Source organism: Oxyura jamaicensis, chromosome 10 (genome assembly GCF_011077185.1).
Source record: "Oxyura jamaicensis isolate SHBP4307 breed ruddy duck chromosome 10, BPBGC_Ojam_1.0, whole genome shotgun sequence".
NCBI classification, from domain to species: Eukaryota; Metazoa; Chordata; class Aves; order Anseriformes; family Anatidae; genus Oxyura; species Oxyura jamaicensis.
This window is the reverse complement of record NC_048902.1, coordinates 9,164,072-9,189,125: the sequence shown is the minus strand read 5'-3', so window position 1 is coordinate 9,189,125 and position 25,054 is coordinate 9,164,072. Positions and strand designations below refer to the sequence as shown.

Below are 25,054 nucleotides of genomic sequence, written 5' to 3'. Positions count from 1 at the left end.
CCTTGACGTAGAGACGGAGAAAGGAGCCCGAGAGGCGGCGTTTTCAGCCGGAGCTAAAACGAGAGGTGTGAAGGCAGAAGGCAGGCGGGAGATGGCCGAGAACGGGGACGTAGGGCTGTGATAACGCAGCTCGGGCTCTCCGGGCTCAACCATCCTGCCCCTTCCCCATGTTAATGGGACAAAAGAGAGCCACGTTTGTTATTTTTACTTACAATATAGCGTCAAGTGTTTTATTCTTAGCCATTTCCCCCCCCAACCGCCGGCTGTTTCCGACGGGTACAATGAGCTGAAAACCATGGGGCTGCTGAGAAAACACAAGAGCGTGGTCACGGCGGCCTTCGGGGCTGCGGGAGGGAAAAGGCAGGCGTGGAAAGGGGAAAAACCAGGACCTCGGCACCTCGCCCCGACAATGGCCCCATTGTTCCAGCAGCTATTTTTGGGGAGGCTTCTTTGAATGCAGGTGGGTGTGCGCAGGAAGGCCAGGTACGGCTCGGGCTCTGCGGCTCCCCACCGGCTTCCTCTCGGGCTGGAAAAGGAGGGGATGAACGTAACGAGTGGGTGCCGTCAGCCTGGAACAAAAGGCTTGTAGGGTTTTGTCTTGCCCGGGCTTTATGGGGCTGCCGCAGGGAGCCGGCGCCTGCTACGGCGTCGGCATCCGGAGGCTGCGGGGATTATTTGTGCCGCCGACCTTGCGTGCAGCCTTGGAGGCTGCTCTCCACGGAGGGCTTGCCGGGGAGGACAATAGACCCAGGAAATCCTGCAGACGCAAGGATTTGGGAGAAACCCTCCCATTTCTGCCCCTGACCGCTTGCCCTGTGCATGTGCATGGCCGGGAGCGCGCGGTGACCCGCGGGGTCTGCACCCAGAGCGTCCCCTTCGCAGCCGAAAGCTTTCTCTTTTTAAACAAAGCGGGCTGAAAATCACCTCCTCCAGCCCCAAATTGAAGTGCTGGGTTTTTTTTTGGGCAGGAGTTTTGCTGGTGAAACTTTCCCAACCACTAAGCAAAGCTGAAATGAATGGATTTGTCACCAGCTCAGCTCGGGGGAAGACCGCACACAGAAATCACTGCAGGAAGAAAAAACCCCTGGAAAACACATGAGAAATGCGGTCCTCGTCCCCACATGTGGATGTGGGCTGTGAGTTTGGTGTAGGGAAGCAATTTAGCCGGCCATACACCTCTCCTGTGATAAATCATAGCATTCCCAGCACCGGGCACTCTGGAATTACAGGCGGTGACGGGGGTTTTCCAGGCAGGCCGGGCTTCCTGGGCTGTGTGGGGGCGAGGGAGGGTTTTGACCCCCTAAACCCAAAACCCAGGGGGTTTTTCAGCACCTCCTGCTGCTCAAGGTGTGATTTCGGGCAGTGGGTGCAAAGGGCTGGCTGTCACCTAGCTTGGGAGGGGACAGGGCGAGGAAAGCCCCACGGGAGGAAAAGTGACAGTGTGACACCCACGCCGGGCTGAGCGCAGCCCCCGGGGGTGGCATGGTGACAAAACCCCGCCGGAGGCACCCTCCTTGCCGTGGGGGAGGCACCAAAGAGCGGAGCCCCGTGACGCTCAGCAGCCCCGGGAGCAAACGCGGTCGCAGCCACGTCCCCGCTTTTTCCGAGCACCTCTCCAAACACATTTCCTGCCCCCTATTTGGTTGGGGACCCCCCAGCCGCCAGCAGTTCCTGCACCTGGAAACCCCAACCACTTATATATATATGTATATATATATGTATATATGTATATATATATATATATATATATTTTTTTTTTTCCAGGAGTTTCATCCCCAGCAGCACTCGGGGATGAACTCCCTGAAAAAGGTGCCCCCGAATTTTGGAGAGGTGCCAGAGAGGGGCAGGACGCCAGTGGGGAACGTGACCCCTTGGGGACATGGGGACCACCTTGGAGCTCCTGCCAGGGGTCCCCCAGCGCAACAGAGCCAAATTGGCCAAATTCTCCCAAATGGCCTTTTTTTGGAGGACGAGGGGCGGGGACGCGGGTTGGTGGCAGTGGATGGGGCAGGCGCGCCCCCAGGTGCCCGTCGCGGGGCTCGCAGCCGGCTCAGCCTCCGGTGCTCCCTGGGAGTTTGCTCCCGAAACAACACAAAAAGGGTTGCTCCTCGAAGGAAAAAAAAAAATAAATTAAATTAAACTAAGGGTTTGCTACTAAAAATAAAGGGGTTTTGCTCCCACGGTGCCCGGGAGCCATTCGTGCCCCCCACCCTGGGGTTCCCCGGGGGGCTGTGGCACCGTTAAATCCAGCTCGGAGGGGCTGGAGCCCATCCCGTGGGCAGCTTTGGTTGAGGCCTTGGGAGCTTTCTCACTTCAGGAGTTTCTGTAACTGCACATGGCTTCAGGGCTTGGCCATGCCCTCAGCATGAATTCTGGATTCCAGAGGGGGCCGTGGAGCGGGGCTGGCACCCATGTGAGCAGCTGAAGGCTGCAGAGGCTTTCCCTCGTGCTGCCTGAGAGCTGCCTGCCTGCTCCCGGCCCTGGTCACCTCCAGCACCCCAAGGACCCCCTCAGGGTCCCCCCTTTGAGCTTCCCCCAGGGACACCTCAAGGGGACGCCCCTGACTGTGCCCTCCGAGCTCCAGCAGCACCTACAGCAATTTTATCATTTATTTTGCAGGGGAAACCAAACCAAACCAAACCAACCAACACTTTGATGCTGGGGGAGCTCGCTTTAATTTTGGAATAGCTTTCAGTAGGGCTGCACGGGCCACCAGCCAGCACTCCCTGCGTCGCTCTCGGGAGCTTTGCAGCACCTCCGGTGGCTCTCGGGGCAGGACCGTGCTCCCCAGGTGCTGCCCCCAAAGCAAGCCCCCACGGGCCCAGCCCTTTTGGGGCATCTCGCCAGCACCCGGCCCCGTGACGCAGCAGGAGGCGTCTCCTCGCCTTGAGCCTCGGCTGGGTGGGATAAGAGCGAGGTCACCCTCGCCACCCGCTCGCCCGCTCCCATGCTCGCTCGGGCTGTGCCCAAACCGGGCGGCTTGCGGCCCCGCAGCCATGCCGAGGGCTGCCGCCGGGCTGGGGGGGTCCCCATCCCCGGGGGGGTCCCCAGCCCATCGCACAGCCCCCCAGCCCCAGCCCTGGCAGCTCGTCCCTTCGAGCAGGTGCCGGGTGAGCGGCGGGGCGGCTGGCTCAACCTCTACCGCTTCTGGCAGGAGGGCGGCTTGCACAACGTGCACAACATCATGGCCCGCAAGTTCCAGCGCTTCGGGCCCATCTACAGGTGAGGATCCCGCCCCGATCCCGCTGCTTCGGGCCGGGACAGGAGGGTGCTAATGGGGAGCGTTCGCCCCGACGCCACGGGGTCAGGTGGGAGCGGGGCGTTCACCCAGGGAAGGGCTTTGGGTGGGTTTGGAATAAAACCTTGTTGTTTCCTTCCCCCCCCCCCCCCCCCCCCCACGGTGGCAGGGAGAAGCTGGGTGTCTATGAGAGCATCAACATCATCAGTCCCCGGGACGCGGCCACGCTCTTCAGGTCGGAGGGGATGATGCCCGAGCGCTTCAGCGTGCCCCCCTGGGTGGCTTACCGCGACTACCGCAACAAGCCCTACGGCGTGCTCCTCAAGTGAGCCCCCAAAAACCATGCCCCAGGGCCCCACCGCCCCCTGAGCCGTCCCTGGAGCTCGGGGCAGTGGGGAGCTGCCGCAGCAGGAGGGTGCTGGAGGTGTCGGATGGGGGATCCCCCCCCGCCCCGTGCCGCTTGTGACCCCGCCGCTGTGTCCCGCAGGAAGGGGGAGGCTTGGCGCTCCGACCGCCTGACCCTGAACAAGGAGGTGCTGTCGCCGCAGGTGGTGGAGGGCTTCGTGCCCCTGCTGAGCGAGGTGGGCGAAGATTTCATCCGGCGGGCACGGGCACAGGTCCAGAAGAGCGGCCGGGAGCGCTGGACGGCCGACTTCAGCCACGAGCTGTTCCGCTTCGCTCTGGAGTGTGAGCCCCCCCAGATCTCTCCAAAATGCACGGGGGACGGGTGGTGCAACGTGTCCTGCCCAGCTGCATCCTCAGAGCACTTCTTCCCCAAAGACTTACATTTTTAGGGCTCTCTCTCCTCTCTCCCACTCGGCAGCAAACCAGCTGGCGGCTGCTGGCAAGGCAGCCCTTTATCAGCACCCGCACTGCCAGGAGGCCGGGCCGGGTCCCCATAGCCGTGGAGAGGCTGCGTTTGGCCACGGTGGAGGGTGGAGGGGCTGCGTTTGGGTCTCCCCCCGTGCTGGGTGGGCTCACGGGTGCCGTGCTTGCAGCCGTGTGCCACGTGCTGTACGGGGAGCGGCTGGGGCTGCTGCAGGACTTCGTGGACCCCGAGGCGCAGCGCTTCATCGACGCTGTGACGCTGATGTTCCACACCACCTCGCCCATGCTCTACCTGCCGCCTGCCCTGCTCCGCGGCCTCAACGCCAGGACGTGGCGGGACCACGTCCACGCCTGGGATGCCATCTTCACCCAGGGTGAGCTCTCCTCCTCCCCGGCGGCTCCCAAAGCCACCGGCACAGGGCAGCGACGTCCTCAGGTGCCACCTCTGATGCCCTGGTGGTGGCACCGGCGCCACCCCGCACCACCCAGCACCATGCCCCTGTTTGCCCCAGCCGACAAATGCATCCAAAACGTCTACCGGGACCTGCGGCTGCAGCGCAAGGGCAGCAGGGAGTACGCGGGCATCCTCTGCAGCCTCCTCCTGCAGGACAAGCTGCCCCTGGATGACATCAAGGCCAGCGTCACCGAGATGATGGCGGGCGGCGTGGACACGGTCAGCGGCAGGGCGCGGGGTGGCGGGGACGGGGCGGCGGTGGCGCTGAGCCCCGCCGTGCCCTGCCGCAGACCTCGGTGACGCTGCAGTGGGCCATGTTCGAGCTGGCACGGTCCCCGAGCACCCAGGAGCAGCTGCGGGCGGAGGTGCTGGCCGCCAAGCGCGAGGCGGCGGGGGACAGGGTGAAGATGCTGAAGACCACCCCGCTGCTCAAAGCGGCCATCAAGGAGACGCTCAGGTAGCCGGGGGGCAGCCGCTGCCTCTCCCAGCGCCGCGGGGCACGGGGATGCAGCCAGCCCCTTCTCCTCCCCAAAGCTCCGGGGGAAGCCGGGGTGGTGCTGGTGGGACGGGCATCCCCCCGGGGTGCTATGCACACTGGAGGGAGGCAGCTGTCCCCAGAAGCAGGCGTCCCCCCCCCCTTTTCCTGTCCCGCAGGCTGCACCCCGTGGCGGTGACGCTGCAGCGGTACACGGTGCAGGAGGTCGTCCTGCAGGACTACCGCATCCCCCCCAAGGTGAGCCCCGGGCCACGGGGTGGGAAGGGGAACGGGACCAAAACGGGCTTTCCTCCCCCCCATCTGCTCATCCCTGAGCTCCGAGCAGAGCTGGGAGCCCGCTGTGGGGTGCAGAAGGGGAACAGAGTTGGGTTTAGCGTGGGCAGCTCCCCATGGGGCTGATCCTTCCCCCAGACGCTGGTGCAGGTCGGTCTCTACGCCATGGGCCGGGACCCCGAGGTCTTCCCCAAGCCGGAGCAGTTCAGCCCCGAGCGCTGGCTGCTGCCGGGCTCCAAGCACTTCAAGGGGCTGAGCTTCGGGTTCGGGCCGCGGCAGTGCCTGGGGCGCCGCATCGCCGAGCTGGAGATGCAGCTCTTCCTCATGCACGTGAGCCTCGGGGCTTGGGGTGGTTTCGGAGGGCGTAGAATCATGAAATCTACGTTGGGAAAAAACTTTCCATCTAGGTTGGAAAAGACTTTGAAGACGCCCCAAAAATCACCAAGTCCAACCATTAACGTGACCTAATAAGTCCCATCACTAAACCTTGTCCCTTAGTGCCCCAACCCTGTCCCATAGTGCCCCAACCCCATCCCTCAGTGTCCCAACCCCATCCCTTAGTTTTTCCCTAAAAAAAAAACGGACCGGGGAGGATGCTCTGGGCATCCCCTCCCCCGCCGCCTCCCTCCTTCTCTTCTTTCCTCCCACCCCAGATCCTGGAGAACTTCAAGATCGAGACCAAGCGGGCGGTGGAAGTCGGGACCAAGTTCGACCTCATCCTCCTGCCCGACAAACCCATCTACCTGACGCTCCGGCCCCTGCAGCGCCCGGCGTGAGCGGGGCTCCTGGTGGCCCCCCTCCGGTCCCAGCCTGGGGACGCCTCCAGCACCTCCAGCCCTGGCCCCACGGGACAAGGGGGGAAAGCTGCCCCCCTCCCCATTTTGCTTTGCCCTCGTTTTGCTCTGTCATTTCTAAAAGCAGCGGATCTTTGCCATGAGCATGAATTTCGCGTCTCGGAGTGTCTCCGGCGTCCTGCCCCATGAAGACCCACTAGGGCAGGGGGTCCAGGGTCCGGGGTCTCCTCGGGGGGAAGGTGGAGCCTGGGGGTTGTTTCTGGTGGGAGATGTGGACACGTCTCAGGGGTCTGCCACCCCCGTGGGGTGCTTTAGGGAGGGGTGCAGCCGTGACGGGGAGGGCAGCGATACGGGGGTGCCGGTGACCCTTGGGGGCCACACTCCCACCTCCCTCCTGCCCCTGATCCTGCAGGGAAACCGAGGCATCCACCCAGTGTGGGGCTGGGTGGTGAGGCCCACGGGTGTCCCCGTGTCCCCAAGGTGCTCACCGAGACGGGGACGTGGGGAGAGCGGGGTGCCGAGCCCCCAAAGCCGTGCTCCCGCTCCAGCAGCCGCGTGCCCAGCTCCTGCTTCTCCCGTCCCCACCTCCTCGCCGCCTCCTCCAGCTGCGATGGACCAAAATTAGGCTGCCCCCTCTTATCCCCCCCCAAATCAGGGCGTGCTGGGGTGGTGCCCACCTGCCTCTCCATCACACGCCCGTGGGCTTGTGCCTCCTCCAGCCTGGCCAGCAGCGACAGCTTCTCCCTGCCACCGAAGATGTCCCGCGTGCCGTGGGAGGAACGTGGGGCCATGGGGGGCGATGGGGGGCGTGGGGGCTTCGCCAGCTCCTCCCGCAGCCTGCGGTTCTCAGCCAGCAGCAGGGAGTGCAGGTCCCCTGCGTGGGGACAGGGGGTGAGGGGGGACCCCCTGGGACGTGCCCTCCATCCCCTGTCCAAGAGGATTGGCGCTGGAGGGCTCCGGCCCCGTGGTTCCTATGGGGTGGAGGCAGCAGCAGGGGGTGGCCACCCCGACCCCGCTCACACCTACCTGCTGGTTTCTCAGTGCTCATGGAGAGCCTGTCCTGCAGCACCCGCTCCATCACCTCGATCACCTGTGGGAGCAGCAGGGATGTCCCCGTGTCCCCAAGGCAGGGGACAGCTCGTGGTGGGGCTCACATCCTCTCTGTTGCCATCAGTTTGGCACCAACTGGCTCTGAAGAGCCAAGAGGGGTTGGGCCTGCCTGTCCTTGCCCCCGGCGCACCCCGACTCACCTTCTCCTGCTGCCTCACCGTCTCCTCCAGGCCCTTCGTCCTGGCCGCCTGCTCCTGGCACCTCCTGAGGGCGGCTTGCTGCTGCCGGTGGGCTCGCTGGAGCAGCACCAGCTCCTTCTCCCGGTCGTTCTTCTGGGGGGAAGGAAGGGAAAAAGAAAACAAGGGCCTCCGCGCCATGCTCAGGGTGGTGGGGACCAATGCCCCCACGCCATCCCCATCCCACCCGTGCCCACAGGTGCCGGTACCCGGATCAGCTCGTTCTGCAGCCGCTGCACGCGGTCCTTCAGCCGCCGCATCTCCATCGTGCCCGACACCAGCTCGCCCTTCAGGGTGGCTGCCAGAGCCCCACGCCACATCCTCAGCTTGCGGGATGCGGCTGGGGGACAGCGGGGTCCCCCGCAGAGGGGTGTCCCCCTTTCCGCCCTCCCTGACCACGCACCCAGGCGGTCCAGGACCTCCTCCCTGGTCATCACGTCCACGTCCACGTCGGCGAGCAGCGCGCCGCCCGGCTCCTCGCGCCCGGCCAGCCTGCGCCGCAGGTGCCCGTTCTCCACCTCCAGGCTGGTGACGTGCCGGCGCAGGGACAGGAGGTCGCCCGCCATCCGCTTCAGCGCCAGGCGGTACCTGCTCGCCTCCTGCCAGCCCGGAGCAGAGCCAGTGGCACCCCACCACCAGCGGCACCCCACCGCCGGCACGGGGTTCCCCCGGCACCCAGCCCCACGGCGCCGAGCTGAGGAGGTTTGTCCTGGGGGTCAGAGCCACCTTGGAGGGGCTCAGAAACATCCAGCCTTTCCCGTCTTGTAACCAACCATCCATCTATCTGTCCTCTTCATCCACCCATCCCTCCATCCCTCCATCCATCTCATCTCTATCCATCCATCCCTCTCTGCTCCCACCACCCACTCATCCTTTTCCAGTGGTTCTACAGCCATGCACCCTTCTCTCCTCCATCCCTCCCCCCCCCCACTCACCCATCCCTCTCGTCTCCCTCCCTCCCTCCGTGCTCCCACCCTTCCCTTCCCCATCTCTCCACCTCTGCCTCCCCCCCCCCAGCCCTCCTGCAGCCCCCACCTCAGCTCCCCTCCTTGCCACCCCCAGGGGAAGCGACTCCCCCACACCCCTGGGGCACGGCAGTGCCAGAGCGGGGCTGAACCTCGGGGGGGGGGGAGGGGGGGACACGGCCCCATCCTGGGGGCACGCTGCCACCGGGGTTTATTCTAACGGGCGGGGGTGCCTCGGCTTCCCCAGGGAGCGGGCACTGCATGCAGCAGGGTTTTCCCCTTCCCCCTCCCCGGCCTCTTCCCGCAAGGACGAGGACGAGGACGATGCAGCGCGGCGGTGGGGGCAAGGGCACCCGCACGGCCCTGTCGGGGGGGGGACGGGACCCTCCCAAGGTCGGCGCTGCCTCTGGATGGCCAGACAGCCGGGCACGGCTGCGGCCGGCCGCGAGCTGCTGAGCACCCCGAGCATCTCGGTCCTCCCGGCCTCACCCTGCCCGGTGTTTGCACATCCTTGAAACAGGGGGAGGAAGATTTGATACGGGTGCATGCGAAGGATTCTGGAGTGTTGTTTTTCTGGGGGGTGGAGGGGGGGGGAATACGGCCATGTGATGCTGGTGGGTGCCGAAGGGGGAATAATTCCTGGAGGGTTTGTGTCTCTGGAGGCAGAGGGGGCAGCTGAGCCTCCTGAATCCCTGCCAGAGCCCAGCCTTGGGGCTGGCCTTCGGGGGGGTCCAGCAGCACCAAACGGCCTTGGGGGGGGACGGATGCTGCCAGAGGGGAGGAGGAGGAGGGAGAGGAGCGGCTCCACACTTTGCTTGCAGCAGATCTGGGGGGAACCCTCCAGGTGCGTGTCCCCTGGGGGCCACCACTGGCCGCAGCGCACTCACCCGCTGCTGGAGGTCCCTGGGGACGTCCCGAGACCTGCGGGGCAGAGAGCAGAGGGACCCCCGTGGGTGGCATGGGGAGAAAGGGAGCAAGGAGGAGACCACCCCAGGGGACACCTGTGGGAACGGGGTTGTCCCCGAGCCCCCCGTACCTCTGTGGCATCCCGGGCAGGACGCTGCCCACGGTGTCAGCCGGCGGCAGGGTCACGGTGTCCTGGTGGGGCTGCGAGGGGACACCAGAGCCAGGGGTTGGCGGCTGCACCGCGGAGCCACGCACATGTGGCAACAAAGGCAGGGGTGGCGGTGACCCTGGCCGGGTGCTGTCCCCATCCTGGGGACCTGGGGGTGCCCCCGAGGGGCTTGGAGCAGCCGAAGCAGAGCCCTGCAGCATCCTCTGCTGTCACCACAACACAAGCCTGCTCTTAGCAACCCGGGCTGGGCTCCCTCCCACTGCTGGGCAGCAGAAATCAAGGTTTTGTCCTCAAAACCTCTGGCTCTGCTGCTGCCCGAGCAGGGCAGAGCTGCCCTGTCTCCCTGACAGCCCCCCAAAGCCACCAAAGTCCTCGTCCCCAGCCCACCCCTGCCTTATCTCCCGCTCCCAGGCAGCCTGGTGGCAGGTCCCGCAGCAGCTCCTCACTGGTGGCACCTCATTTCCATGCCTTGGATCTCGGCTCGTGGCTTTTCAAACGCTCCATTAACTTCTGAGCCCCCGCGGCCGCTCAGATCCATGGGCTGGGCGACGCCGGCTCAGAGCTGGTGTGGAGCAGAAGTGCCCAAAGCCGCTGGGAAATGCCCTGCTCCCACCCCACTTTCATCCCCGGGGAGGGTGTGAAGCCGAGCTCCCCACCTCACCCCCTCTTTTGGGGTCCCCACATGTCGTCCCCAGCCCTGGGGACATCCAGCGAGGGGCCCCAGCACCCCACCCCCTGTGGACCCCCGTGCCCGCGTCCCCCCCGGTCGCTGTTAGGGAACAAAGAGCCCGGTGTTGGTCGATGGAGACCCCCAGCGCTCGTCCCGGGATATGAATTTTTCATCACGGAGCCGGTAGGAAGCACGCAATTATCCTCTCCATCAATAATGCACGGGGACGGGGACCAGACACCCAGACCCAGCCTCCTGCCTCGGAGCACCTCCCCGCCCTGCCAACACCCATTTTCTGCTATTTTCACCCCAAAAGCCTCTGCTTGTCCCGGCACCATCCCAGCGATGGGGACGGGGGTGCGGGAAGGAAGGGGCTGCCCAAAGTGCTCCCCAGAATGAAGCTGAGACCTCCGGGGAGGGCAGAGTTAAGGGTATCTGCGCTCCTCTTCCCCTACACCCGCGTTCGAACATCTCTACGCACACCTCTCCTTCCTGCAGGGCTCCGGGATGAAAGGCTGCGCATCCGCATCTGAAACCGCAGCAGCTTTGAAACTCCTGCTGATTTTTATTTTATTTTATTTTATTTTTTATTTTTTCCCCATCATTTACAATCCTCTGAAGCTTTCCCTGCCTGGCGAGCCGTTCCACATGCGGCTCTGCAGCCTTTCATCCGCTCCGACGAGACGCCCCCCTCCTTCCCCTATTTGCTTAGGCCAAGTTTTGTGATTTTTTTTTTCTCTGCCTTTTTTTTTATTATTATTTACTTAACAAATTGCTAGGAGACACTTTGATGTCTCTCATCTGCTGGCATCGATTCAGCCGATCGCATCCGTCGCTCCCTCTCCCCCGTGCCCGGGGGGGCTGCAGGCTGAGGATGCTCCGACTCGTCCCGTTGTGAGCTCCGAGCTGTCTGAGGCCCTGGCAGCAGCCTGGGGCCCCCCCCCCCCCCCCCCCCCCCCCAATAAACACCTCCCCGGACAAGTGCTCAGCCCAATTCCGTCATTGTCCCGGCGCTGGGATAAGCGCAGATTTCCTTATCAGAGCAAAATTGCTGCAGCGGCTTAGGAAGATCAGAGGGGGAAAAATCCCCCATTTCCCTTCGTTTTGGTGTCGGAAGCTCCTGAAGCCTCCAGGAGGGGGTCGCTGCCGGCCCCTGCGCTCCGAGCCCTGCCTCAGTTTCCCCATGGGGGGACAGCTCGCTGTGGGATGCGCGCGGGTGCCTTTTTGTGGCTGCATCTGATTAAACCCGGGCTGACCTCCCTGCCCGCGCACCGGGCTGGGCATCGGGCAGAGCATCGCTATTCAGTTTGGGAGTTAATGGGATTGGATCGGAGGGCGTTTAATCTGAGCTGAGCCCCATTTAACACAGACGTCGGCTCCACGCGCCCGCCTGCTCCGGTCAGATAAGGCTGGGGGGGAGCAGCGACCCCCCCGTCCTGCCCGCGAGCGGCTGTGCTTTCATCCCCCCCCCCCCCAAAATAAAGAGATCCCCGGCCAGGAGGAGCTCGGGGGTGGAAGGAGGTGCACACGGCAAGTGCCTTCACAGCTTCTGTGCCCCCCGGGCCTCCCAAAGCCGGGGCCTGAGGGACAGACCCCAGACCCCAAGCCCAAGCCGAGGCTCCCCATCCCTTTGGGGCGGGCATTGCAGGGCCCCGCGCTCCGCCTCGCTGCAGCCATTTGTCTCCACGTTTGCTCGCCCATCGACTGCCTTCGCCGACAGAACTCAGCAGGGAGCATCAATCCATCAACACCCCCAGCCCGGAGCCGTGCTGCTGGTTTTTTAATTATTTTTTTTTTTAATCTTTTTTATTTTTTTCCCCGGTTCTCTGCCGTTCACCGAGAGGCCGCTGGATGGCACTCGGGGCGCGGCTGCACGAGGGGGAGCCGGGGGGGGCCGGGGCGGCATCCTCAAATCCCCCCCCTGCAGCACGCTCACCCCTCGCAGCACCCTCCCTCTTTTCAGTATCCTCCTGCTTTGTAGCATCCTCACCCCTCGCAGCATCCTCAGCCTTTGCATCTTTTTCTCCCCTTGCAGCATCCTCACCCCTTGCAGCACCCTTCTCCCCTGCAGCACCCTTTCCTCTCGCAGCGCCCCTCCCCTCTCAGCACCCCCCTTCGTGGGCACCAGCCCCCAGCAGGGGCCGCAGAAAGGTCCGCAGAGCTACGGGGGGCAGGAGGGAGGGAAGCAAGCCCGGCCAACTAAGCAAATGTTGGTAGAGGTTGGAGAAAACTCCCCCTAATCGTTAAGTGCTGCCCGTAAATTATTCATCGACTGGGAAGAGAGGCACAAATCTATTCAGCGAGAGGGCAGGAGGCTAGGAAAACACTGCCCTGCTTTGTAAACCCTGAGCCGTGCGCGGGCTCTGCTGCCTGCACGGGACCGCGGGCCTCTCCAGGGCACGCCTCACCTCGCTTTCCTCTCCCCCGCTTTTAATTAAGGCATTGAGGCAAAAACCCACAGCGAGAGCCCCAAAAGCAGGCTGTGCTGCTCGGGTTTGATCACCGGCAGCCGAGGCAGGGAAGTGACAGGGCTGTGATCAGCAGGGACCGTGCCGTCGGGGCTGTCATGTCCCCGCCACCCACGGCACGCACGCACCATTAGTAGGGTGTCAGCCCCCATCGGCGGCGCTGTCAGGAGATGGGTGCGAGCCCCGCGGTGCTTTGGAGCTTCCAATTTCCCCCCCTGCACTCCTCACCCCGCTTCTGTCGGGTTGGCTCAAGCCTCCACACGCTGCCTGGGCTTTATTGCGGCTCCCCATTAGGCTGGGTGCGAAGCAGCCGTCGCAGGCACGGGAAGGGAAGCAATAAAGCTCAGTGGGTCGGAGGAAGAAAATAAATAGCTTTGCTTTCTTCTTATCCTATGTTTCTTCTTTATTGCTAATTTCTCGTCCCGCTGCTCAACCTCAATTGCGGCACCCCCATCCCCTGCAGCACCCCCATCCCCTACAACACCCCCATCCCCTGCAGCACCCCCATCCCCTGCAGCACCCCCATCCCCTACAGCACCCCCACCCCTTGCAGAGAGCAAGGGCGAGAGGATGGTGTCGACCCCAGGCCAGGAGTTTTGCCTGTCACCTGCTTCCACAGCACTAACAAGTGGGGTACCCGCACCCCGATTTGCCCCGAGCATCGCCCCCTGGCCCCAGCACCTTTGCTGTGTGCCCAGCCATGGTGCACCCCGTGCCTGCCCCTCCCCGCTATTTAATAAGCAGAGTTGAGGTTTAACGACCTGTTATTTTTAAAGCCAGCTGGCTGCAGTACAGGAAGATATTAGCACCGTGAGGGCTGGTTTTGCATTCGCCCCACAGCTCCATTTATCAGTACAAAGGGCTTGGAGGAGGAGAGCAGCTGCGTTTTTTTTTTTTTTTCCCTCCCTCCGCAGCCGAAAAGTACGAGACGGAGGTGCCTGGGGTCTAAAACCTAATGCAGTGGTAATAGGGGAGAATTTGCTAAATGGATTCGGGATGGAGCGATTAGATCGGATCTGGGGCGTGCATGCAGCTGCCACGGGGCTCATCCCGCGAGAGGAGGGAGCTGGGCTGAGCCCCCCCTTTGCATGCCCCCGTCCCCTCTCCAAGGGCCGGGGAGGTGCCGTGCTGCCGGGGCCTTGCAAGGAGAGCTTTGGGCTGAGCAGAGGAGGATGCCTGCTGCATGCCGCGCACTGACCCCCGGGAGAAAACCCCGGGAGGGGTGGAAATCACTGGGTCCTGCTGGCACAGAGGGTTGCTAAAAGTCACTCTGCGGCCAGCTCTGCTCCTGTCTCTGGTGGAGCCTGGGGCAGCAGAGCATCTCCGAGCCAGACGCTGCCGGCAGCCCTAATGTGATTTCCCTGCCCTCATTTCCCGCGCCCTGCTCCCGCCAGCCTGGCTTTTATGGACTGGCCTCTAATCTGGTTAGGGGGGAAGTCGCAGCTAATGGAAGAAGCGATGGAGCCCGCGCTGCCCTTGCCAGGGCGGGTCTGGGGACGGGGTCACTGCTGTGTCCCCCAGCAAGGGGCAGGTTGGGGAGGCTGGGAGCTGGCATCTGGTGGCATCTCGGTGCCCGTGACCCCCCAGATTGTTCTTTCCACACTGATGCTGTCTCTGAGACAAGCAATCAGGCCCCATATGGACGCACGGCGCGAGCAGTGGCACAGCACCCCTCTCCCCATCCTTCTCCGCGCCTGCCCCCGGCCCCACAACAGCTCCATCCAGCATCAAAAGCACGGAGCACCAAAGACGCCCCAAAAGGGACGCGATCATGCAAAATGCAACAGTTTATGCTCTGCCTGCAATTACCGGGGCCGGCGTCCAGCTGCTGCCCAGCCCTCGCCCGCCGGAGCCGGAGCGGGAGCGCACGTGCTCCTAATTCAATTAGCGCTGCCCTGAACGCTCCCCGGGGGCCGGCGGGCGGAAAGCAACCAATTCCCCTTAACGAAGACATTTGCTGCCTCCGCGTGCCTTTCCCCATCCTGCTCATTAGGGCGCGAGAAGGGGAGCGAGTGGGCGCAGGTGACTGACGGCTGTCGCTCAAAGCCCTGCCGGCGATCACGCCCGCAGAAGTCAAGGGAAATGCAACGCCCCCCGAATTATAAATAAACATATAGATTTTTTTAGGGTCTGGTGGCTGGGCTGGCGCGGGAACAATTTACACCACGGAGCCGTGACAATTTACACCAGGCACCGATCTGCTTCTTTTTTAAATGGCAGCAATTACATAAATTAAGGCTGGTTAAGCAGCGGCGCAGCCAGCCTGTTGATTTTGCTTTGCCTGGAAAAAAAACAGTGCTAGGTTTTCCTTTTCCTTCCTTTTTTTTTTTTTTTTTCTTCCCCCTGACATTTGTAGCATCGTGTAGGACCAGTCCGTGCCCCAAGGGTCCCGAGCGCAGAATTAACGCCCCGAGCAAGGCGAGGCTGCGCCGAAACGAATCACGAGCCACCGCTGATTCATGCACAGCTAATCAGCAGGGGTGGTTAATAAATAGAGGTGATTAATAAATAGGTGTGATTAATAAATAGGGGTGATTAATAAGCAGGGGTCGTTGACAAACATGGGTGATTAATTAATCCGCTAGGGATGAGGAGATCTCCGACGCGCTTCCTCCGATCCGTGGCGGATGCCGTGCATCGCCGGGGACCCGCTGCACACTGGGCTGACTCCTGCTCATGTTCGTCACTGCTCTGTGCTGGCTCCTGTGTGGTCAAGCTCGTCTGTGCTGGGCACGGCAACAAATTTGGGGTGGAAAAAGAAAAAAGGCAGGGAAAACAAGAGCCCGGCGTTGCGCCACAAGCCGTACGGAGCCAGCTTCATTTTCCACTGCGAGAGTTTTCCACCAACAGACATTAATTTGCGAAAACGCGAGCGTTTTGCTGAAGCCTTTGATTTCTTTGTCTCTGATCAAAGTCTTTTGTTCTCATTTGCGCTCCAAAGAGGGAGCGGGGAGAAGGCAGCGGCGCCGGGCGTGCGTCTCACCGCCTCATCCCTCGGGTGGGTGCGAGCATCCAAAACCCAGCTCAGGGCGGCCCCGGGAGCATCCCCAGGATGTGCGCCGGGATGTGCAGATGGCCCGGGGTTTATTTAGCTCCTGCTTGGTATAAAAAGCCCAGGCAATCTGGATTTCAGCTCTCCGAGCCCACGGCTCTCCTGCTTTTTGTTTCCTCTCCCGGCTCTTACATGTATTAAGGAAGGTTTGGGGGGGGGGGGGGGAGCAGAAAGGAGAGAATGGGGAAGAGGAGGAAAAAAAAATTACAGCTCCGAGATCAAAACAATAATCAGCTAAATGAATTCCGCAGCATTTTCCCGCATGACTGCGAGTGATAATTTAGTGCAGCAGCCAGCTGGAAGCAAAAGGATTAATTCTGCACTTAGTGACACCCATGTGAATAATTCATCAGACGCAGACCCCTTTCTGCTGACCCCCCCCGGGCAATCGCTCCGAAGCCCCCCCTGGCCCGCAGCATCGCTCCCCGGGGAGGGGGCAATGAAATCACCAGAGCTGTCCCAAATTAACTTTATGGATATTATTATTATTTTTTTTTTGCAAAGGGGAGGGTTTGGGGCTGGCTGCGACAATTCGATTGATCGGTCAGGGCCGAGGGCAAGTGGGGTTTCCCCCCCTTCCCCAGCCAAAGATGAAAAGCTGCCAAATTCCCTCCCCGCTGTGACACCCCCGGGGACCACAAATGGTGAAGGATGAGGCCAGCGGGAAATCCGTCACCGCCTCGAACCAGCCCGTCCCTTCTCCACCCGCTGCGGGGAACACTTGTGATGAATGCGGGGAGCTTTGGGAGGGCTGGAAGCAGCATCAGTCCATCACCGCCCGCTCCTTCGTCCTCACAGAGCCGTGCCAAGGGGTTCCCCAAATCCTCTCCACGGGGCTGGGTCTGTGCGTGGCACCGGGATGCTCCGGGACGGCCGCAGGCGCGGTGCCAGGGCGTCAGCGCCGATGCGCTGATGTGGGCGGACAGCTTGTCACAGCCACCGCCCCTGCCAGGGACTGGCTGCACGGGTGGCGAGGATGAGGAGCAAGGAGCCTTTGTCCTCCCTGGCGAGGCCCTCAAAGGATTGGCACGAGCGGAGGCGGCCGAGGAGGACGGACAAAGCTTTGTGGCTCAGCTAACACGTGGCGGGTGGCCGGCCGGGCAGGGAAGGGTTAACCAGATGGGGACGCTCCCCCCTTGGCTTCTCCCGACCCCCCTAAATGCAAGGTGTCAGGCTGCTGAAGGTGAGCCCATTGTCTGCAGGCGCTGATGGGAAGGGACAGGCGCGGTGACACGCTGGGCGGCCGGGAGTGCCGAGCGCCATTAGCTCGCGCGGGGAAACCATTAACCTCCGGGGCTCTCGAGCCCGGATCCGGCCTGGGATGAAGATCCCATCCCACATGGGTGCAGGGAGGAGGAGGAAGAGGAGAGAGAAGCCTGATGGTGGGGCTTAATCGCCCCGTGCTAGCAGAGCCAGTGCTTGGCACCCGCTCGCCCCACTGCCGGCACCTTCGAGCCCCTCAAACCCCATCTCTGCCCCCAAATCCAGCACGGGAACGAGCCAGGCGGGGCAACAACACAACAATTATTGTAATGAATGGAACGCACGAGTGGGTTTTATGGGAATCTGCAGCCTCGCGGGCGTCTTGGCACGGGGCCGGCCTCCCCTAAGTGATATTTTATTTATGGGCTCCCCGGACGTGTTGATGCCGCACGTTCCGCTCCAGACGCAGACGAAACACAACGCACGGGCTGCAGAGAGAGAGGCAGAAAAGCCCGTGTGTCCCGTGGACGTTCCCAAACGTCCAGGACCGGCTCCATCCATCGCTCCCCGGTTGCCCTGGCAACTGCTTTTTGGGAGCTGTGAGTGGCCTCCCCGTGGTACCCTGCCCGGCGTGCGGCGGGGAGCAGAGGGTCCTTGGCCCATCCAGTGCCAACTGATAATTAAAGCTCACCGTCCCCCCGAGCCTTTGCGGGGAAGATCAATATAACAAAGCCGCCTGCTCCAGCAGTCAAATATTTCATTGCCCCCCAGCTCTGGGGAGGGAAGGGGGGAAGGAGGAAATTCGTTTCTGCCGGGCAGGGCAAGGCGGAGGCTGGGTTTTGGGAAGCTTTGAGGGACTTTGCTGGGTCTCAGCTCTGCCAGGAAATGTCCACGGGAGGTGCTGGGGCTCTCGAGGAGCCGCCAGGACCACAGCAAGGAAGAATCTGGCCCCGGGAACACCGCCCTGCCCCATGGCCCCGAGGCTCGGGCACATCTCCAGCCCTCGGCTGGAAGCAAGGAGGCAGCCGACTGCTCTGCCCCCACCGCTCGCTCCACAAGTTGACAAGCACGAGAGGAGCCTTTTATCAAAAAAAAGGAGCTGATGGAAGGCAAAACCGCCCTCTCTTTATGCTGCCATCAAGGCCTTCCCTTCCCCCAGCTTAATGCGAGGCACGAGCCTTAACTCCTGCTTGGCCAACCCGGGGATGCTGCGGGGTGCGCGCGAAGCCCCATCCCCAAATCCCAGCCGTAGCCACAGGCAGAGGCTCACCCTCATCGGTGGGAGAGCTGCTCCGGGAGCCACAGCGCTGGTCCCAACGTCTGGGAACATCTGGGGGGAGCCCAGGGTCTCCCTGTGGTCCCCATGTCCCTGCTGGTGAAGCAGGATGGCACGATTTGGGATGCTCAGCCCTGACGCCATCCCGTGGGATGCCACTGAGGACCTATGGGCACGAGGATGTGCAGGTGGCCTCCAGCTCCCCCCTGTACTGGTCTTACTGGGAGGGAAGGGGGGGGTGAAGCAGGCTGGTGGGTGGGGAGGAAGAGGAGCTGTGCATCGGGGCGCCCACCCCAAATCCCACCTGGCGGGCTCCTTTGGGAGGAACGAGCACCGACCCCTGGCAATGCTCCAGGGGCGGCACGAGGTGTGGGCAGCCCGATCCCGCCGAGCCCCCCGTGCCCCGGTTTGCTTTGTAAGCAGCCCCTTTTATCCAAAAGGCTATTCCAGACTCCAGAGGCTAATTATCCAGCAGTATTGATGAAGGGACAGGGAGGAGGCTGCTGGGAAAGGAGAGGGGAGATTGAATGTTAACGACCGCCGTCATTAAAGCCAGCACATAACGAGTCTGAGCAATAATTACAGCAGCACTGGGGGCTGCAGCCCTGGGTCATTTTCATTTCTGCTGCTTATGGCCTACGTGCCACAGGGGCACGTCTTCCCCATCAAGGCTGCTCTGGGGCAATTCCTCATGCTTTTAGCACTGGCACAGCTTTTAGGGGGTCTCGGTGCTGCCCCGGGAGCCCCATGACCTGAGTCCTGCTGCCTGGTGACACTCAGTGCCCTCAAACCCTCTCCACGGAGCAGCAGCAGGCTGTGACACGGTATCAGAGAAGGTGACACAAACGCCCTGCTGATGGGACATGATGATGAGGAGGTGTCTGGCGGTGGCTGCCCTGGGCAGGTGTCCTCGAGGGAAAGGAGGCCGCGTGGCTCTCGGGAGAGGTCAGCTTTGGAAGCATGGGAATGCCCCAAGATCCTCAGTCACCTCCAGCACAACTCTCCCACCTCTTCTCTCCCCTGTCTAGAAGCAGCTTAGCTTGAAGATCCCAAGGGATACGATGAAGCAGGGCATGGTCCCACCAACCCCAAAGCCACCAGAGCACAGGGACAGCGCAAGCCTGTGCCCCTGGGAGCTGGAGCCCCTGGGGGTGGTGTTAAGGCGATGGCAGAGGTTCTTCAGGGAGTCTAAGCAGGATGGGAGGATGCTCCGTGCTCACGAGACCTCCGTCCCCTCGTGTTGCCGGAGACATGGGTCTGGTGGCCCCTCACCTGCCCCATGGCTACAAGGGACATGTTCCATGTCCCCCGAGCTTCTGGTGCTGTCCCCTTCCCTTCTGGGGTGGGTGAAGCCCACCCGTGGGACGTGGAGCCGAGCTGGGCACCTGGGGCAGGTGGGATTCGCACTGGGCTGGAGGAAAGGTGGCTCTCCAGTAACGAGCTCTGTGGGGGATCGCTCGGCCCACAACGTGCTCGGGGTCCCAATGAAGCCAGGCCCAGGCTGGCGATGGGAGGAGGAAGAGGAGGAGGAGGAGGGTGAGAACCGCCCGCTCCAGGCCCCCTTCATTATAGACTTGCCTACGGATGAGAGCATTGAAGAGCTGTGAAGTGGAGGGGGAGAAAAAAATAAAGCAGCACGGCAGCGTGCAGCACGCGGGGATGTGCTTCGGAACGGAAAGAATGGGCTGGGGGCAGCGGGCAGGCGGCAGAGGGGGAGCTTTGGTGGCTGCTCCCCACCCCAGCGCCAGGCTGGGCGCATTCAGCGGCGACCTTGAGGCTCTTCTCCCCCCGCTGAGCACAGAACGAAGCAGCACGAGGGCTTTTCACCCCACAGCCTGCCTTGATGGGAAGGAGAAGCCTCCCCAAGCTTTGTGCTGCTAATTGCACGTGCACCTGCCTCCAGCAAACCAAGGTCATCCAGCATTACTGCGGGCCGGCATTTGTTCGCGTGCGCACGTGGGCGAGAGGCACTCGGAGCATCCCTGCACCCCGGGGACGAGCCAAACCCATCGGGATGCTGCCCACTGAGGGCTGGTGCCAGCAGGATCGCTCCCATCCCGTTCCTGAATACTGGGGGTGATGCTGGGGGGTCCGGGCGGGCTTGGGGCAGTCCCCACCTCCTAGCAGCTCTCCGCCTGCTCCTTCCCGTCCGGAAAAACCCACCTCTGAGTGGCGGCACGCCACTCTCCTTGGAAAGCAGGTGCCCTGCAAAACAATAACCGATTCCTTCTGCCTTGCGTCCCTCACTATGGTTACTAAAAGGCCCCTCATGTGTCCTGCATCCCGAATGCCCCCTCCCCTCCATCACTCCCCCGTTTCCATGGCAATGCGGTGATGGAGCGGCACCAGAACGCGCGCGGAGAGGCAGCCACCGCGCGCCACCCTCACGCTGCCGTTTAGGATATTGATGTTTAAAGCTCCCGAGATTATCTGGGGGTAATTGGTTTATGGAAATGGAGACAGCTCCTGCCGTGGAGTTCCTCGGGGCGGGTGGAGGGGGGAGACGGGGCACTGGAGGAGCTGCGCTGCTCAGGGTCTCTACCTCGGACACCCAGCAAGCAACAGTTTGCTTGGGGAGCTCCGAGAGCTCTCTCCAGACTTTCACAGCCCTGGCTGCTGCTTTCCCCACGTGGACAAGCCCAGGTCCCAGCCCTGCCTCCCCACTGGTGCTTGCAGGGGCATTGCCATGGGGAGGTGCCGCAGAAAACCTCCGTTCTGCCTGCAGCTGCCTCCTGCCCCTCGCCCTTCTCTGCTCCTGCAAGGGCACCTCCTGCCCCAGCACAAGTGGGGCCACCTCTTCCCCACCCCACCAAAGCCCGGCCGGCTAATTGAGTCCCCTGGCACATGCATAATGCAGTGCCGCTTGCCTGGGCATCTTGTTTTATTTATTAAAACGCTCTTTTATTTATTATGATATCATCCCGAAGCCCACGCAGCACTGCCCGCTGGCTGCTTTCACATCATCTCAGTCTCTGGGCGTTCCGCACGCTGCTTCCCAGTGCCCCGTGCGTTGTTTTCTGCCTCAGCAAGAGGCCCCGCACCGAGCATCCCTCGGAGGGGCCGCCCTTCACTGCAGAGTTTTCCCTTGGAAAGCACAGCGTCCCCCCACAGGGTGCCCCCTTCCTTGCCTTGCCCCACCGCACAGGGGGAGGGGTGATCCGGGGGGGGTGATGAAGGCGGTCGCTACCCACGTCCCAGCCCTCCTGCCCTCCCAGCCCCTTTTTTCCACTTTTGGGGGCCTGGATCAGTGCATACGGTCTGCAAAGCCGCAGGCACGTCCCCGTTGCCACTCCTGCTCCCCAGGACCTCTGCCCGCCGCAGCACCCCACCCTGTCCCCAGCCCCCCCCTCCTCAGATTGCGTGTCACCATTTCTAGGGACGCGGCAGGAATTGGGATCCCAGCCCAATCCACGGCAAAGGGGAGAAGCCAGGCGCTCGCCCCCCTTCCCCATCTCATTAATTCGCACCAGCTGATGTGATAAGGCGCAGAGGGGCCGCAAGCTGCTCCTCGCGGCGGGGGGACCGTCCCTGCGCCCATCACACCCCGTGCATGTGAGAGACGGCGCCGGCCCCCCCTGGTCCCCCCCCCCCCCCACCATCCATTGCTTGTAAGGCACTCGAACGTTCACCTCCGCCCCGCGGGCTGCTCACAGCCCGTGCGTGCAAATCCCCGCCGACGCCTGGCTGTGCCTCCCGAGTCCTTAATGAGGGGCTGCCTCCTCCCAAGCCGTGTCCCCCCCCCCCCCCGCTGCGACCACCCTGCTGCAGGGGCTCGGGGCTGCTGACGGTGGCACGGGATGGATGGGCTCTGTCCAGAGCAAAGGGGGCAGCGACCTCCTGGGGACCCCGGGGGGCTGTGGAGCTCCTCGCTGGGGTAGAAATAACCTTTTTTTTTTTTTCTTTTTCCCTACAGATTTGCTCTTTTTGCTCATCAAATCTGCTGGGACACAGGGCTGTGCTCATCACTGCCCCAGGCTCCGCAGCCTGACTCCTTCCCGAGGCGTTTCCTGAAAGCACCACTTGAAAGGAAGGAATGGGGGGTGCAGAAGTGCATAAACACCATTGTAAAGGAAAAGAGTGATTTTTTTTTTCCCATCCCAAGGATGGCTAAAGGGCAGGAGAGAGCTGGGGAGCATGGTGGCAGGGTGAGGCAGCAGGGAGGATGAAGGCTGGCAGCACGTTTCCAGCCCAGTATCTCCCACCGCGAGCACCGCAGCCTCTCCTGGGAACAGGGCACTGCTGCTGGATAACCCCAAATACCCCCCAGACCCAAGCCAGAGCGATGGGAACGACCTCCCGGCTTTGTCTTTAACTGCCCAGCGCCCTCCCAGCACCCTGGGTACGGGAAAGCATCAGCCCCCGCGGCTGTGGGGCCAAAATCAGAGAGAAAACGAGGGGGAAAATTGGGACCTGACCTCCTTCTTGTGCCCTGATCTTCTTCTCGTGCCCTAATTCACACCAGCCACGACGTGAATTAGGCAAGGCTTGGTGTCCCACAGCACGCAGCTCCAGGCCGGTGTTTTTTGGGCCACGTTCCCAGGTTTTCCCATTCCCTTTCCCCTCCCAGACAGCAGCAGCAGGTTTCGTGGCGCACATCCCCGCGGCCGCCGCTTGTGTTTACATCTCCCTGAACAAAACGAGAAGAATATTTTACTGCTAGCAACGGCTGCGGGGTGATAATTAGCAATGGGTTTTAATGGTAAATTCACAAACGGCAAAGGTAAGGAAAACCCAGCACGAGAACAAAAGGTTTTAAAAACAGCCGGCACGAACCATGCCAGGCTTCGCAAACAGCTTGCAGGCAAAACCCCAAACCCTCGTACCCAAACCCCTCGGCAGAGCTGTGATTATCCACCCCAAAAACCCGCCGCCACCGCTCCCAGGCGGGAGGAACTCAGCATCCCAAGGTGTCTTGCTTCTTTTCCAGCTCTCCTGACGGGGAGCAAAATGTGTCCCGGCCACCCAAGCGGGCTCACGCTGCGGTTTGCAACCTGTGGCTCCGGGAACCAGAGAATAAAAGTCCCCGTGTCCCCAAGGGGCTTGGAAAGAGGATTAAGGGGCTGATGCGTTACACGGGAGGCTGCAGAGTGGAGGAGATGGAGTGTGTGCCTGCGATGTGACGCTCCCGCGGGGTCCCAGCCTTGTTCTCCCATTCAACGGCGGCCGGATCAGGCCGGGAGCACCACCGGCGATTTACGAGCGGCTGTTGGGAAGGCGACAGCTTTATCCGCCTCCGGAGACTCCATAAAACGATAGTGGGCTCCGCCGGTGAAGATGGACTGGGGCTGGTGTGAGTTTTCCTCCCCGATGGCTCCCCAGGCTCCGTTCAAGCCTCCGCGTGCCAGCAAGCCGAGAGGTAAAGCGCCGTTTGCTTTAACCCAGCAGCGTGGGTTATTTAATGGGGTTTGGGCTCTGTTACTGGGGTCTGGGCTGCAGGGCCACGGCACCACAAAGCCTCCGCTTTGCAACCTCTGTCCCCCATGCCCTTGGCCTGGAGGGACGCAGAGGAGCAGGTTTGGGCTCGGTGACCGCAGTGCCACCCGTCCCTGGGAGAGCCTCGGCCCTTCCTCGCTTCCTGCAGCCCCCCGTGCCGCAGCTAATCACATTTGGGGCTGGGAAATCTCATTTGAGGCTCTATTAATGCAGCGCTGGCATGGCACAGGCCCCGGCCTGTCTCCGCTGAGCAAAGCGAGGAAAGCAATCCAGCTGGGGAAAGGCAGCTCCCGGCACGAGCTCGGGGGAGCCGGCCAAACGCAATTACCTCAGGAGGAAGATGAAAGCAGCATCTTCTTCCTCCCCCCCACAGGAGGGCATCCCCAGCCCCACAGAGGCACCAGCAGAGGAGGAAAAGCCGAGCCAAAGGAAGGCAGCGCTGTTTTATTCATGGCTTGGTGCCGCTTTCCAAGCGAGGTGTCGCCTCCAGGCCACCCTGAGGGTGCTCATTAGAGATCACACGGCGGGTTTGGGGCACCCCCTTTCCGAGGACAATTCCCGCCCCAGGCTGGGCGTCCCTCGGGGTGAAAATGTGCCGAATTCATTTCGGTTCCATTTATGCAGTAAAAGTCCCAATTCACCTGTCAAATAATTAAATGGGCTGGCAGCCCAGCTCTCCCGTCGTCTGCTCCATTAGGGGAGTTTTACATTTTCTATATTTGTCAGCGGCACGCGTGCAATTTCCTTCCCCCCGCCTCTTAAAACGGAGCAATTTTCTCTTTTTAACCCCATTTGCTTTTCTCATAAAGGCAGCTATCTGACACTTAAAGGGACATGATTACTGAAATTGCAGGAATTAAAGCTCGCTCCTGCGAGTCGATCCGAGGCGCTTCCTCCGAGCTCCTGAAGAGTTTGCGCTTTGAGATGAGCGAATCAAGAACACATCTTCTCCACCTGAGCCCCCGCCTTCGATTTCTTTGCTCCATTTTAGCTACGAGAATGTGAATTGCTGCTCTTCACCGGCTCATTTCTATCAGATGCCAGACCTCATCCCATCCCCACGAGCAGGATGCTTAGACCAAGAACTGCGTCCCAACAGCCTCAGCACCCCGATGTGTCCGTTCCTTACCATTTAGGAACGTGTTTGCATCACTGAACAAAGAGCTCTGCCCTGCTCTGAGGCCCATTTTGGGAAGCGGTGCCAGTCCCCAGCACCCTGCAGTGCTCCCAGAGCAGGAGATGCTGCCCCAGCCCGAAGCCCTGCAACACCCCAAGCTTGGGGAAAACAATTTATTTGCCTTCACCGGGAGAAACCATCACATGGATGGGCCTGAAACACCGCCTGCCATTTGCAGAGGGTGAAGGCGAGGCGAGGAGGTGGCTCGATGCCGTGTCACCCCAGCCTCGTGTCCCCCCCCCCCGACCCCCCTGCCAGGAGCGGGATGCCGAGCTGCCGGAGGAGCCCTGCAAAGCCCGGAGGAACCGTCATGGGCTGACAGCCTCTCAAAGGCCGACAAATTGCTCACCAGCGCGGCGTTATTCA

The 25,054-nt window shown here is 62.0% G+C and overlaps 2 protein-coding genes across 4 annotated transcripts in view; one reads left to right on the top strand and one right to left on the bottom strand.

The window, feature by feature from the left end:
* Nucleotides 1-3,066: 3,066 nt before the first annotated feature.
* On the top strand, nucleotides 3,067-6,233 carry LOC118171891 (cholesterol side-chain cleavage enzyme, mitochondrial). The gene is made up of 9 exons (XM_035335353.1): nucleotides 3,067-3,222; nucleotides 3,408-3,563; nucleotides 3,726-3,925; nucleotides 4,237-4,440; nucleotides 4,579-4,739; nucleotides 4,811-4,977; nucleotides 5,175-5,253; nucleotides 5,428-5,619; nucleotides 5,943-6,233. The coding sequence occupies exons 1-9, from the start codon at nucleotides 3,185-3,187 to the stop codon at nucleotides 6,063-6,065; spliced, it is 1,320 nt and encodes a 439-aa protein (XP_035191244.1). The 5' UTR covers nucleotides 3,067-3,184; the 3' UTR covers nucleotides 6,066-6,233.
* CCDC33 (coiled-coil domain containing 33) overlaps nucleotides 6,129-25,054 on the bottom strand; it is a 23,612-nt gene continuing 4,686 nt past the window's right edge. The window contains exons 4-12 of one of the 3 annotated variants that reach the window (XM_035335351.1): nucleotides 9,371-9,441; nucleotides 9,222-9,255; nucleotides 7,773-7,968; nucleotides 7,579-7,667; nucleotides 7,352-7,465; nucleotides 7,110-7,173; nucleotides 6,761-6,957; nucleotides 6,572-6,688; nucleotides 6,129-6,342 (exon numbers count right to left, since the gene is read on the bottom strand). In XM_035335351.1, the coding sequence (XP_035191242.1) occupies nucleotides 6,280-6,342; nucleotides 6,572-6,688; nucleotides 6,761-6,957; nucleotides 7,110-7,173; nucleotides 7,352-7,465; nucleotides 7,579-7,667; nucleotides 7,773-7,968; nucleotides 9,222-9,255; nucleotides 9,371-9,441 (945 nt within the window). In that variant the 3' untranslated portion in view covers nucleotides 6,129-6,279. Of the gene's footprint in view, nucleotides 6,343-6,571; nucleotides 6,689-6,760; nucleotides 6,990-7,109; nucleotides 7,174-7,333; nucleotides 7,466-7,578; nucleotides 7,668-7,772; nucleotides 7,969-9,221; nucleotides 9,256-9,370; nucleotides 9,442-25,054 lie in introns of those variants that run through there. The other 2 variants (XM_035335350.1, XM_035335352.1) reach the window with 2 other exon arrangements.